Below are 14675 nucleotides of genomic sequence, written 5' to 3'. Positions count from 1 at the left end.
AGCCTAATGCCCAGCTCTGCCTTGCATGTTCAGCCAGGAAGCATTTAATCAGCACCTGCTGTGTGCCAGGCCACGACAGGCCTCAGGAACATAAAGTGTTTCTCTTACAGGACTTCCCTTTTTATGAAGGGGATCCAAATAACTAGGACAAGAGGATAAGTGCGTGATAGAGGATCCCGGGTCAGGACTGGCTGTGTAATTTGTGGAGCCCGGTGCAAAATGGAAGCACAGAGCCCCTAGGTCAACAGTGAGTAGGAATTTTAAGGCAGCAACAGCAGAGCGCTAACCCAGGTAAGGGGCCCTTCTCAGGGAGGCTGCAGCCCGTCCCCCGTGTCGGCACTGCTTGCACCCCCACAGAACAGACCCGCCCAGGCGCTTGCCCAACTCCCAGAGGCGCCGTTTAGACGATGTCGCGTGAACCCTTCTCCCGGCGTTCAGAGCTCTTTCACAGTCCAGTGCTTTCCCAAACCTTCCGAGTACCTTGTATCCCTTGTCTTGTTTTCCAGGCCAAAAAGTCTACCCGTATTTCCAAATATCCCCCAAACCTTCCCAACCCACAGAGATACATGCTCACTGATGAAATATAACCTCCTGTTCAAGGCCTAAGTCAAAGAGGGAAGTTTTGTCTCACAGGCAGAGTATTGCCCACCCGCGTTGTTTGTTGCATACTACGTACATATGATTATCTGTATACTTATCACCCCAATTAGACACCTTTTCTCAAGGTCACAGTCTATTTCCCTTTCATCTTACACACCCAGTTGAGTGTCTGACACTTAATGTTTTTTTTATTATTAATTTTTGAGGGACAGAGACAGAGCATCAGCAGGGGAAGGTGAGAGAGAGAGAGAGAGAGAGAGAGAGAGAGAGAGAGAGAGACACACACACACACACAGAACCCAAAGCAGGCTCCAGGCTCTGAGCTGTCAACACAGAGCCCCACACGGGGCTCGAACCCACGAACTGTGAGATCGTGACCAGAGCCGAAGTTGGACGCTTAACTGACTGAGCCACCCAGACGCCCCAAACTGTCTGACACTTAAAAGATGATCGCATGGATGGATTTCATATGCAGCATCTGCCAGGGCCACCTCAGGCTCCGCGGGACTTGCCAAAGGCCACAAAGGTCCCAACTCACATCTCAGGACGTCTCTGGAGAAAACCAGATTTGGAGGCCAAGGGTATTTGCTGGCCTGGAGGCGCACAGGGCGCTCAGTGAAACAAGTAAACAGCCAGTACGCCTGCAGGTCAAGATCGCAGTGGGCAGCTCACCCCTCCACCCCCCCCCCCCCCCGCATAGCAACAGAAAACTCTTACCGAGGTCCAGGAATCCACGCGGAAGAACACTCCTCTTTCAGTATAGTTTATATTTTTTCCAGTCTCTTTAGTGAGGGACGCAGTCAAATTCCTATGGAAATCACTTTTCTGTACTTTGGAGCTGTGGGAAGGGAGAACCACAAAACGGGACAGACTGAGGAGACAACAGGCCCCCGAACGATGGACATGAAGTCACGTCCATCTCGGGTGAAAGACCATGAAATCCTATTATCTGGAAGGTGAAAGAGAAAAACCTTCCCAGGACATTCCACAGAATTTTACTGAACACATTTCCAAGGTTAAGAGCCGGTGCTTATAAAAAACTACTTCCCGGAGCCTCAAACTCTTCTAGTATAAAAGGTGTGAAGTTCTTCCAGATTACTAAAAATAACAACAACAACAACAACAAGACGGGATTTCAGCATTTCATGCAAATGGTCAAGAGACAGTCGGTAGGTGGGGCGCCTGGGTGGCTCAGGTGAGCGTCCGACTTCAGCTCAGGTCACGATTTCGTGGGTTCGCGAGTCGGAGCTTCGGATTCTGTGTCTCCCTCGCTCTCTCTGCCCCTCCCCCGCTCATACCCTGTCTCTCAAAAATAAACATTAAAGAAAGACTACTTAAAAAAAAAGAAATGGTAGGTGCTTGGGACGCCGGTATGCAGGCACGCGGATTTATCTTCAAAGACACACTGGAACGAACCGTGCAATAAAAGTATGTTTTCAAAGTCATATATTTTAAGAGGCAACAAACCAGACGCGCAGAGGAGCGGGACAGAGCAGCCGGGAAACGGGAGTGAACGCAGGGGCCCGTGTACAACGCCAGCCGGCGTAGGGACTCTGACAACCTACACATTACAAGCTCGAGCCAGAGGCATTCAATTCAGTTACATTAAAAAAAAACAAAGGCTTACCTCATTTAAATAAATTAAACCGTGAGGGCTTAACTCTCCTGTTCTGCGGCTCTACACTCTCTCTCTCTTTCACTGCAGCGGCGTCCGAGTATCTAGCCCTCGCTCACCCTGAAATATCCGTGGAAACACCACTTCGTCGCCGAGGGCTCTCCTGTGACGGGGTCAGGACACTCCATGCTACGCCCCTCCTGACGCTTGAGATTGCCTACGAGTTTTGTTCAGTGCCCATCTCCCTGCCGGACACATACCCCGGGGCGCGGGAACCGTCTCTGTCCTGCTCACGATGAGCCCTCAAAGCCTAAACCAGCCCCTGGAGCCGGCGAGGAGCAAACACCCTCTCGTTACGGACGTGCAGAATACGAACACGCTTAGTAAGCGCACGTGGTCGGGACGGGGCCCCACAGGGACGCCAGCCCTCAGAACACAAGTCGGGCCCCCGACCCCCCTCCTCAGGAACCACCTGACCATCTTCTGCTCACCCGGTCTCCTCGAGGACTACCCAGATTTCACCCTGAGCAAGTCAAGTTGATGAGTACTAACAGTGATGGTAATAACACCGTGAACTACCATTTTTGCTCCTTAGCGAGCGACTTGCTGATATGCTAATTGCTTTACATCCGTGCTGGCACGAAATCCAGGCCATGATTCTGGGAATATGGACATGTGTTTTTTTTCTATCTTGCCAGGAGGAGGAAGTTGCACCTCAAAAAAAATTAAGCAACTTGTTTGAAAATCACACGGCTGTAAGTGGCGGACCCGCGCACCTACCTGTCTACAAATCCCGTCTTCGTGTCTACCGAGCACCCCCCGGTGTGTTCCTTGTTCGGTTTGCATGTTGTTTCTCTATGAACGGGTTTGGAATCCACTTACCCCTGGGCGCTGGTTTGCTGGCCGCCGCAGGCAATGAACAGAGGGTTCTCGGGCAGACTGCAGTCACTGGGGACACAGATGAATCGGGTATTTTTCCACTACCTTCTTTCCAGGCATGAATTTTACTGAGAAACGGTGGTGCACTTGAAGCCGCGTCCAGAAGCCTTAGTCTAGAGGCGTTCGTGACGGAGCCAGACGGCACTGCTGAAGGACCGGGGGCCTCCGTGCTGAGGGTGTATGAGCCGACTGCAGACAGCCCGGTGGTAACACAGGCAGCCCCACACCCTGGTCACCCCAGACCCCTCCCTGCGAGGAGGAGGAGAGGGACACAGGACCTAAAGCAGGCTCCAAGCTGTCGGCACAAAGCCCAGCGTGGGGCTTTGAACCCACCCCCCTCCCTCCTGTGCACCTGGCTCTGGTCACCCCAGACTCACGCCGCCCTCCTCCCTCCCAGTGAACCTGTTCCACTGCCCCACGCTACCATGAACCCTCTGGGAGTTGGAGACAAAAAGAAACGGATTCCCAATGGCACCCCTCTCTGCCCGATTATGCCCGCATATGATTGAATAGGTCTTATTTTCTTCATCTCATTCCTTTAAAAACAAAGATTTGTAAACTGACACGGCCACTAAGAGAACATAAGAGGTAAACTTTCCCTCTCCCTCTAGAAGGAAGCACTAAGCAAGGGAGTATTACATTACAAGAGTCTGTTCCAGGGGCGCCTGGGTGGCTCCGTCGGTTGAGCATCCGACATCAGCTCAGGTCATGATCTCAGGGTTCATGAGTTCAAGCCCCGTGTCAGGCTCTGTGCTGACAGCTCAGAGCCTGGAGCTGCTTTGGATTCTGTGTCTGCCTCTCTCCATGTTCCTTCCTCAATCATGCTCTGTCTCTCTTTCTCTGTCTCTCTCAAAAATAAATAAAAATTAAAAAAAAAATCATCTCTCTCAGGGCCAGTGTTCAGCTTCGGAGAAGGTTTTTCCTCAAATGCTCTGTTCTCCAACACCAGGATTGGGACGGCAGCCTTACAGCAAGAACGCTACAGTTACAAATCCTTTTTGAATTATGCAGAGCTCCGGCTGCAAACATAACTACCATTCTTCCGCTGTTTCTTCCAGAAGCTACACTAGGAGTTTCAAGCGACAAATCTGCTTTGGAAGATAATTATCAGGACGCCGAGAAATCCTTATAATATGACAGTGTACACACTGCTTCTCCCGCTCCTGAATTTGCCTCCTTTTTCTTTGGAGCCTTTCTCCATATTTCCACCAAGTTCCACAAACTCTGATGAATCTTTCTTTGGGTGTGAAGAGACAATCAAATCAAGGAATTTTCCGCCTTGATAAAGCAGAACAGAGATCAAGAGACAAATCCGTTCCTTCTCAAATAGTTCTCCTAATTAAAGAGTAAGGTTTAGGGGCACCTGGGTGGCTCAGTCGGTTAAGCGTACAACTTTGGCTTAGGTCATGATCTCACGGTTCATAGGTTCGAGCCCCACATTGGGCTTTGTGTGGACAGCTTGGAGCCTGCTTTAGATCCTCTGTCCCTCTCTCTCTGCCCCTCCTCTGCTTACACTCTCTCAAAAATAAAACTGAGCCTGGGTGGTTAAGCATCCAACTCACAATTTCAGCTCAGGTCATGATCTCACAGTCCATGAGTTCGAGCCCCACTTCAGGCTCTGTGTTCACAGCTCAGAGCCTAGAGCCTGCTTCGGATTCTGTGTCTCCCTTTCTCTCTTCCTCTCCTTCCCCCCCAAAAATAAACATTAAAAAAATTTTTTAAGCATCTGAATCATAGGGGTCCCAAAAGATGAAGAGAGAGAAAAAGGGGTAGAAGATTTATATGAGCAAATCATAGCAGAAAAGGTTCCTAACCTGGGGAAAGACACAGACATCAAAATCCAGGAAGCACAGAGAACTCCCATTAGATTGAACAAAAACGAACTATCAACAAGGCGTATCATAGTCAAATGCACAAAATACTCAGGCGAGGAGAGAATCATGAAAGCAGCAAGGGAAAAAAAGTCCTTAACCTACAAAAGACGACAGATCAGGTATGCAGCAGACCTATCCACAGAAACTTGGCAGGCCAGAAAGGAGTAGCAGGATATATTCAATGTGCTGAATCAAAAAACCATGCAGCCAAGAATTCTTTATCCAGCAAGGCTGTCATTCAAAATAGAAGGAGAGATTAAAAGTTTCCCAAACAAAAATTAAAGGAGTCAGTGACCACTAAACCAGCCCTGCAAGAAATTTTAAGGGGGACTCTGTGAGGGGAGAAAGGATGAAACAAAACTAAAAGGACCGAAAGCAACAAAGACTAGAAAGGAACAGAGAATGCCACCAGAAACTCCAACTCTACAGGCAACACAATGGCAATAAATTCCTATCTTTCAGTACTCACTCTAAACGTCAAAGGACTAAATGTCCCAATCAAAAGACAGAGGGTATCAGAACGGATAAGAAAACAAGATCCATCTATATGCTGTTTACAAGAGACCCACTTTAGACCTAAAGACGCATTCAGATTGAAAGTAAGGGGATGGAGAACAATCTATCATGCTAATGGTCAACAAAAGAAAGCCGGAGTAGCCATACTTACTTATATCAGACAATCTAGACTTTAGAATAAAGACTGTATCAAGAGATGCAGAAGGGCATTATATCATAATTAAGGGGTCCATCCACCAAGAAGATCTAACGATTGTAAATATATATGCCCCCAAAATGAAACCACTCAACTATATAAATCAATTAGTTACAAACATAAAGAAATTCATTGCTAATACCCTAATAGTAGGGGACTTCAGTACCCCACTGACAACAATGGACAGATCATCTAAGCAGAAAATCAACAAGGAAACAATGGCTTTGAATGACACACTGGATCAGATGGACTTAACAGATATATTCAGAACATTTCATCCTAAAGCAGTGGCATACACATTCTTCTCCAGTGTACATGGAATATTCTCCAGAATAGATCACATACTGGGACACACATCAGCCCACAACAAGTACAAAAAGATTGAGATCATACCGTGCATATTTTCAGACCACAACACTATGAAACTTGAAATCAACCACAAGAAAAAATTTGGAAAGACAACAAATATTTGGAGACTAAAGAACATCCTACTAAAGAATGAATGGGCTAACCAAGAAGTTAAAGAGGAAATTAAAAAGTACATAGAGGCCAATGAAAATGATAGCACCACAACCCAAAACCGCTGGGATGCAGCAAAGGAGGTCAAAGAGGAAAGTATATAGCAATCCAGGCCTTCCTAAAGGAGGAAGAAAGGTCACAGATACATAACCTAACTTTACACCTTAAAAAGCTGGAAAAAGAAGAGCAAATAAAACCTCAAACCAGCAGAAGACAGGAAATAATAAAGATTAGAGCAGGAATCAATGCTATCAAAACCAAAAATAACAGAATATATCAATGAAACGAGGAGCTGGTTCTTTGAAAAAATTAACAAAATTGATAAGCCCCTAGCCAGTTTGGTCGAAAAGAAAAAGGAAAGGACCCAAGTAAATAAAATCAAGAATGAAATAGGAGAGATCACAACCAACACATCAGAAATGTGAACAACAAGGGGCACCTGGGTGGCTCAGTCAATTAAGTGTCCGACTTGGGCTCAGGTCATGATCTCACAATTCACAAGTTCAAGCCCCACATCAGGCTCTGTGCTGACAGCTCAGAGCCTGGAGCCTGCTTTGGATTCTGTGTCTCCCCCTCTCTGCCCCTTCTCTGCTCATGCTCTGTCTCTGTCTCTCAATAATAAATAAACGTTAAAAAAAAAAGAAAAAGAAAACGAAAATGAACATACAACAATCCAAATGCTTTGGGACGCAGCGAAGGCAGTCCTGAGAGGAAAATACATTGCAATCCAGGCCTATCTCAAGAAACAAGAAAAATCCCAAATACAAAATCTAACAGCACACCTAAAGGAAATAGAAGCAGAACAGCAAAGGCAGCCTAAACCCAGCAGAAGAAGAGAAATAATAAAGATCAGAGAAGAAATAAACAATATAGAATCTAAAAAAAACTGTAGAGCAGATCAACAAAACCAAGAGTTGGTTTTTTGAAAAAATAAACAAAATTGACAAACCTCTAGCCAGGCTTCTCAAAAAGAAAAGGGAGATGACCCAAATAGATAAAATCATGAATGAAAATGGGATTATTACAACCAATCCCTCAGAGATACAAACAATTATCAGGGAATACTATGAAAAATTATATGCCAACAAATTGGACAACCTGGAAGAAATGGACAAATTCCTAAACACCCACACTCTTCCAAAACTCCATCAGGAGGAAATAGAAAGCTTGAACAGACCCATAACCAGCGAAGAAATTGAATCGGTTATCAAAAATCTCCCAACAAATAAGAGTCCAGGACCAGATGGCTTCCCAGGGGAGTTCTACCAGACGTTTAAAGCAGAGATAATACCTATCCTTCTCAAGCTATTCCAAGAAATAGAAAGGGAAGGAAAACGTCCAGACTCATTCTATGAAGCCAGTATTACTTTGATTCCTAAACCAGACAGAGACCCAGTAAAAAAAGAGAACTACAGGCCAATATCCCTGATGAATATGGATGCAAAAATTCTCAATAAGATACTAGCAAATCGAATTCAACAGCATATAAAAAGAATTATTCACCATGATCAAGTGGGATTCATTCCTGGGATGCAGGGCTGGTTCAACATTCACAAATCAATCAACGTGATACATCACATTAACAAAAAAAAAGAGAAGAACCATATGATCCTGTCAATCGATGCAGAAAAGGCCTTTGACAAAATCCAGCACCCTTTCTTAATAAAAACCCTTGAGAAAGTTGGGATAGAAGGAACATACTTAAAGATCATAAAAGCCATTTATGAAAAGCCCACGGCTAACATCATCCTCAACGGGGGAAAAACTGAGAGCTTTTTCCCCGAGATCAGGAACACGACAGGGATGCCCACTCTCACTGCTGTTGTTTAATATAGTGTTGGAAGTTCTAGCATCAGCAATCAGACAACAAAAGGAAATCAAAGGCATCAAAATTGGCAAAGATGAAGTCAAGCTTTCGCTTTTTGCAGATGACATGATATTATACATGGAAAATCCAACAGACTCCACCAAAAGTCTGCTAGAACTGATACATGAATTCAGCAAAGTCGCAGGATACAAAATCAATGTACAGAAATCAGTTGCATTCTTATACACTAACAATGAAGCAACAGAAAGACAAATAAAGAAACTGATCCCATTCACAATTGCACCAAGAAACATAAAATACCTAGGGATAAATCTAACCAAAGATGCAAAAGATCTGTATGCTGAAAACTATAGAAAGCTTATGAAGGTAATTGAAGAAGATATAAAGAAATGGAAAGACATTCCCTGCTCATGGATTGGAAGAATAAATATTGTCAAAATATCAATACTACCCAAAGCTATCTACACATTCAACGCAATCCCAATCAAAATTGCACCAGCATTCTTCTCGAAACTAGAACAAGCCATCCTAAAATTCATATGGAACCACAAAAGGCCCCGAATAGCCAAAGTAATTTTGAAGAAGACCAAAGCAGGAGGCATCACAATCTCAGACTTTAGCCTCTACTACAAAGCTGTAATCATCAAGACAGCATGGTATTGGCACAAAAACAGACACATAGACCAATGAAATAGAATAGAAACCCAGAACTAGAACCACAAACGTATGGCCAACGCATTTTTGACAAAGCAGGAAAGAACATCCAATGGAAAAAAGAGAGTCTCTTTAACAAATGGTTCTGGGTGAACTGGACAGCAACATGCAGAAGGTGGAAACTAGACCACTTTCTTACACCATTCACAAAAATAAACTCAAAATGGACAAAGGACCTGAATGTGAGACAGGAAACCATCAAAACCCTAGAGGAAAAAGCAGGAAAAGACCTCTCTGACCTCAGCTGTAGCAATCTCTTCTGGACACATCCCCAAAGACAAGGGAATTAAAAGCAAAAATGAATTACTGGGACCTTATGAAGATAAAAAGCTTCTGCACAGCAAAGGAAACAACCAACAAAACTAAAAGGCAACCAACGGAATGGGAAAAGATATTTGCAAATCACATATCAGACAAAGGGCTAGTATCCAAAATCTATAAAGAGTTCACCAAACTCCACACCCGAAAAAAAAAATAACCCAGTGAAGAAATGGGCAGAAAACATGAATGGACACTTCTCTAAAGAAGACATCCGGATGGCCAACAGGCACATGAAAAGATGCTCAATGTTGCTCCTCATCAGGGAAATACAAATCAAAACCACACTCAGATTATCACCTCACACCAGTCAGAGTGGCCAAAATGAACAAATCAGGAGACTATAGATGCTGAAGAGGATGGGGACAAACGGGAACCCTCTTGCACTGTTGGTGGGAATGCAAACTGGTGCAGCCGCTCTGGAAAACAGTGTGGAGGTTCCTCAAAATATAAAAAATAGACCTACCCTATGACCCAGCAATAGCACTGCTAGGAATTTACCCAAGGGATACAGGAGTACTGATGCATAGGGGCACTTGTACCCCAATGTTTACAGCAGCACTCTCAACAATAGCCAAATTATGGAAAGAGCCTAAATGTCCATCAACTGATGAATGGATAAAGAAATTGTGGTTTATATACACAATGGAATACTACGTGGCAATGAGAAAGAATGAAATATGGCCTTTTGTAGCAACGTGGATGGAACTGGAGAGTGTGATGCTAAGTGAAATAAGTCATACAGAGAAAGACAGATACCATATGGTTTCACTCTTATGTGGATCCTGAGAAACTTAACAGAAACCCATGGGGGAGGGGAAGGAAAAAAAAAAAAAAAAAAGAGGTTAGAGTGGGAGAGAGCCAAAGCATAGGAGACTGTTGAAAACTGAGAACAAACTGAGGGTTGACGGGGGGGTGGGAGGGAGGGGAGGGTGGGTGATGGGTATTGAGGAGGGCACCTTTTGGGATGAGCACTGGGTGTTGTATGGAAACCAATTTGACAATAAATTTCATATATTGAAAAAATAAATAAATAAAAAAGAAATACAAACTATATTAAGAATATTACGAGCAATTATATGCCAATATAGTTGGCAATCCGGAAGAAATGGACAAATTCCTAGAAACATATACACTACCAAAACTGAAACAAGAAATAGAAAATTTGAACAGACCCATAACCACTAAAGAAATTGAATTAGTAATCAAAAATCTCCCAAATAACAACAGTCCAGGGCCGGATGGCTTTCCAGGGGAATTCTACCAAACATTTAAAGAAGAGTTAACACCTATTCTCTTGAAGCTGTTCCAAAAAACAGAAATGGAAGGAAAACTTCCAAACTCTTTCTATGAAGCCAGCATTATCTTGATTCCAAAACCAAAGACCCCACTGAAAAGGAGAACTATAGACCAATTTCCCTGATAAACATGGATGCAAAAATCCTCAACAAGATACTAGCCAACCAAATCCAACAATACATTAAAAGACTTATTCACTATGACCAAATGGGATTTATACCTGGGATGCAGGGCTGGTTCAACATCCACAAAACAATCAATGTGATACATCACCTCAATAAAAGAAAGGACAAGAACCACATGATCCTCTCAATAGATGCAGAGAAAGCATTTGACAAAATACAGAATCCTTTCTTGGAAAAAACCCTCCAGAAAGTAGGGATAGAAGGATCACCTCAAGACCATAAACACCATATATGAAACACCTAACGCTAACATCATCCTCAATGGGGAAAAACTGAGAGCTTTCTCCCTAAGGTCAGGAACAAGACAGGGATGTCCACTCTCACCACTGTTATTCAACATAGTATTGGCAGTCTTAGCTTCAGAGAACAGACAACACAAAGACATCAAAGGCATCCAAATCGGCCAGGAGGAGGTCAAACTTTCACTCTTTGCAGATGACATGACACTCTGTATGGAAAACCCAAAAGATTCCACCAAAAACCTGCTAGAACTGATCCATGAATTCAGCAAAGTTGAAGGATATAAAATCAATGCACAGAAATTGGTTGCATTCCTATACACCAATAATGAAGCAACAGAAAGAGAAATCAAGGAATTGATCCCATTTACAATTGCACCAAAAACCACAATAAAATACCTAGGAATAAATCTAACCAAACAGGTGAAAAATCTATACACTGAAAACTATAAAAAGCTTATGAAAGAAATTGAAGAAGACACAAAAAAATGGAAAAAGATTCCATGCTCCTGGATAGGAAGAACAAATATTGTCAAAATGTCAATACTACCCAAAGCAATCTACATATTCAATCCAATCCCTATCAAAATAACACCAGCATTCTTCACAGAGCTAGAACAAACAATCCTAAAATTTGTATGAAACCACAAAAGACCCCAAATAGCCAAAGACCCCAAAAAGCAAAGCTGGAGGCATCACAATCCCAGACTTCAAGCTGTATTACAAAGCTGTAATCATCAAGACAGTATGGTACTGGCACAAAAACAGACACTCAGATCAATGGAATAGAATAGAGAACCCAGAAATGGACCCACAAACGTATGGCCAACTAATCTTTGACAAAGCAGGACAGAATATCCAATGGAATAAAGACAGTCTCTTCAGCAAGTGGTGCTGGGAAAACTGGACAGCGACATGCAGAAGAATGAACCTGGACCACTTTCTTACACCAGACACAAAAACAAACTCAAAATGGATGAAAGACCTAAATCTAAGACAGGAAGCCATCAAAATCCTCAAGGAGGAAGCAGGCAAAAACCTCTTTGACCTCAGCCACAGCAACTTCTTACTCAACACGTCTCCAAAGGCAAGGGAAACAAAAGCAAAAATGAACTACTGGGACCTCATCAAAATAAAAAGCTTCTGCACAGCAAAGGAAACAATCAGCAAAACTAAAAGGCAACTGACGGAATGGGAGAAGAGATCTGCAAATGAAATATCAAGTTAAAAGGGTTAGTATACAAAATCTATAAGGAACTTATCAAACTCAACACCCAAAATTCAAATAATCCAGTGAAGAAATGGGCAAAAGACATGAATAGACACTTCTCCAAAGACGACATCCAGATGGCCAACCGACACATGAAAACATGCTCCACATCACTCATCATCAGGGAAAGACAACTCAAAACCACAAAGAGATACCACGTCACACCTGTCAGAATGGCCAACATTAACAACTCAGGCAACAACAGATGTTGGCGAGGATGTGGACAAAGAGGATCTCTTTTGCACTGTTGGTGGGAATGCAAGCTGGTGCAGCCACTCTGGAAAACAGAATGAAAGTTCCTCAAAAAATTAAAAATAGAACTACCCTACGACCCAGCAATTGCACTACTAGGTATTTATCCAAGGGATGGATACAGGTAAGCTGTTTCGAGGGGCACATGCACCCCAATGTTTATAGTAGCACTATTGACAATAGCCAAAGTATGCAAAGAGTCCAAATGTCCATTGACGGATGAAATGGATAAAGAAGATGTGGTATATTGGGGTGTCTGGGTGGCTCAGTCAGTTAAGTGTCTGACTCCAGCTCAGGTCATGATCTTGTAGTTCATGAGTTCAAGCCCCACATCAGGCTCTGTGCTGACAGCTCAGAGCCTGGAGCCTGCTTCGGATTCTGTGTATCCCGCTCTCTGCCCCTCCCCTGCTCACTCTGACTCCTTCTCAAAAATAAACATTTAAAACAAATTTAAAAGAAGATGTGGTGTGTGTATACACACACACACACACACACACAATGAAGTATTACTTGCAATCAAAAAGAATGGAATCTTGCCATTTGCAACTATGTGGATGGAACTAGAGGGTATTATGTTAAGTGAAATTAGAGAAAGACAAATATCATATGACTTCACTCATGTGGAATTTAAGATAGAAAACAGATGAACATAAGGGAAGGGAAGCAAAAATAACATAAAAACAACGAGGGGGGACAAAACATAAGAGGCTCTTAAATGCAGAGAACAAACTGAGGATTGCTGGAAGGGTGGTGAGGTGGGGGGGGGGGCTTAACAGGGGAGGGGCATCAAGGAAGATGCTGGAAGGGTGATGAGTCAGGGGGGAGGGCTTAACGGGGAAGGGGCATCAAGGAGGACACTTGTTGGGAGGAGCCCTGGGGGTTATATGGGGATTCCCATATAACTGGATTCCGTTCCTGAAGTTATTATTGCACTAGATGCTAACTAACTTGGATGTAAATTTAAAAATTAATTTAAAATTGTTTTTTAAATTAAAAAGAGAGAAAATCTTTAAAACAAATAAACGCAGGTCATTCACACTCACATGACCCACATAAACTGAGCTTCCTTCCAATGGTGGTCCTAACACTAGGAGCCAACATTTATGAAGTGCTTCCTACACACTGAACCATTTACACGAGCGCCCTCAGGTGGACCTCCCAACAGCCCCGTGATCAAAGATAGAATTATTTCTGCCCCCATTTCACAGATGAGAAAACAAAGCTCAGGGAGGTTTAGTTACTTGCTTGGGATAACCCAGCAGTGAGTGGCAGGTCTGGAAAATTCCAAAGCCCATCCTCTACCATCGTGTGCACCCAAAACCCATGGCCACAGAAGGAGAGCCTGGAGATTTCACCGGAGGCTTATTTCACTATTAAAAATAGTATTTATATTGGATTGTTTATCTCACTGTTCCCCAGCTACTTAAAACAGGTTTCATATTTACAGTCTAATGTCAAATTTATCACGCAAGGGAATTCTGTTCCAAATCACAATATATAATTATGGTTAACGTTCTCTGAATACTAAAAGTGTTTTTATTTTTTTCATGTTTATTTATTTTTGAGAGAGAGAGACAGACAGACAGACAGACAGAATGTGAGCAGGGGAGGGACAGGGAGAGAGGGAGACACAGAGTCCCAAGCAGGCTCCAGGCTCTGAGCTGTCAGCACGGAGCCTGACGTGGGCCTTGAACCCACTAATGGTGAGATCATGACCTGACCTGAAGTCGGATGCCTGACCAAATGAGCCAGCCCCGAATACTAGCAAATGTCTTTAAGGCCAAAAGAATAGCATCCAGCATATAATATCCCAGAGCTACACACATTTGGGCCTCTCCAATTTATAACCCCAGTCCTATACTCCTTCCCTGGAGCAGCCGCCATCTGGTACAGATCCGGCCCTAAAACCCTCTTTCCCACTGCCCTTGTCTGCATGGGGTGCTGCCTCCGCTGCTCCCTCTCCAGACCACCCCCCACCCCACTTAGCTGCGCAGTGCACGGGGGCTGCATACTCAGTGGGGTGGTTGCAAGCCAGATCCGAGAGGAGCCTTGGCTCCCCCATCCGGCGGGGAGACTCTGTGAGCCCAAAGGTCTACTGCGGCTGGAAGTGGGCTGGTCTACCCTGGTCGGAGGCCCCGGTTAACACTCATCCTGGACATGCAGGGCGGGAGCTGGCGCTCCAGACGCTGTTCCACACGGGCTGAATGTCAGACTCCAACCGAAGGCTGTGATTTACAAATGCATCCACTCCTCGTTTCACTTCGGAGGAGGGAGTTTGGTGCAGCGGCCTCTGAAACCCTTTAACCCTGAG

At 44.0% G+C, this 14675-nt stretch overlaps 1 protein-coding gene across 1 annotated transcript in view; it reads right to left on the bottom strand.

The window, feature by feature from the left end:
• The window catches only part of GPLD1 (glycosylphosphatidylinositol specific phospholipase D1), a 67346-nt gene that overhangs the window by 20956 nt on the left and 31715 nt on the right, over nucleotides 1-14675 (bottom strand). The window contains exons 12-13 of the mRNA XM_019425270.2: nucleotides 3098-3163; nucleotides 1318-1438 (exon numbers count right to left, since the gene is read on the bottom strand). Coding sequence (XP_019280815.2) covers nucleotides 1318-1438; nucleotides 3098-3163 — 187 coding nt within the window. The remainder of the gene's footprint in view (nucleotides 1-1317; nucleotides 1439-3097; nucleotides 3164-14675) is intronic.

Source organism: Panthera pardus, unplaced genomic scaffold (assembly GCF_024362965.1).
Source record: "Panthera pardus isolate Hobbes unplaced genomic scaffold, ASM2436296v1 HiC_scaffold_17, whole genome shotgun sequence".
Lineage (NCBI taxonomy): Eukaryota > Metazoa > Chordata > Mammalia > Carnivora > Felidae > Panthera > Panthera pardus.
Note: the sequence above shows the minus strand (reverse complement) of the source record. Positions and strands in the feature narration are given on the sequence as shown.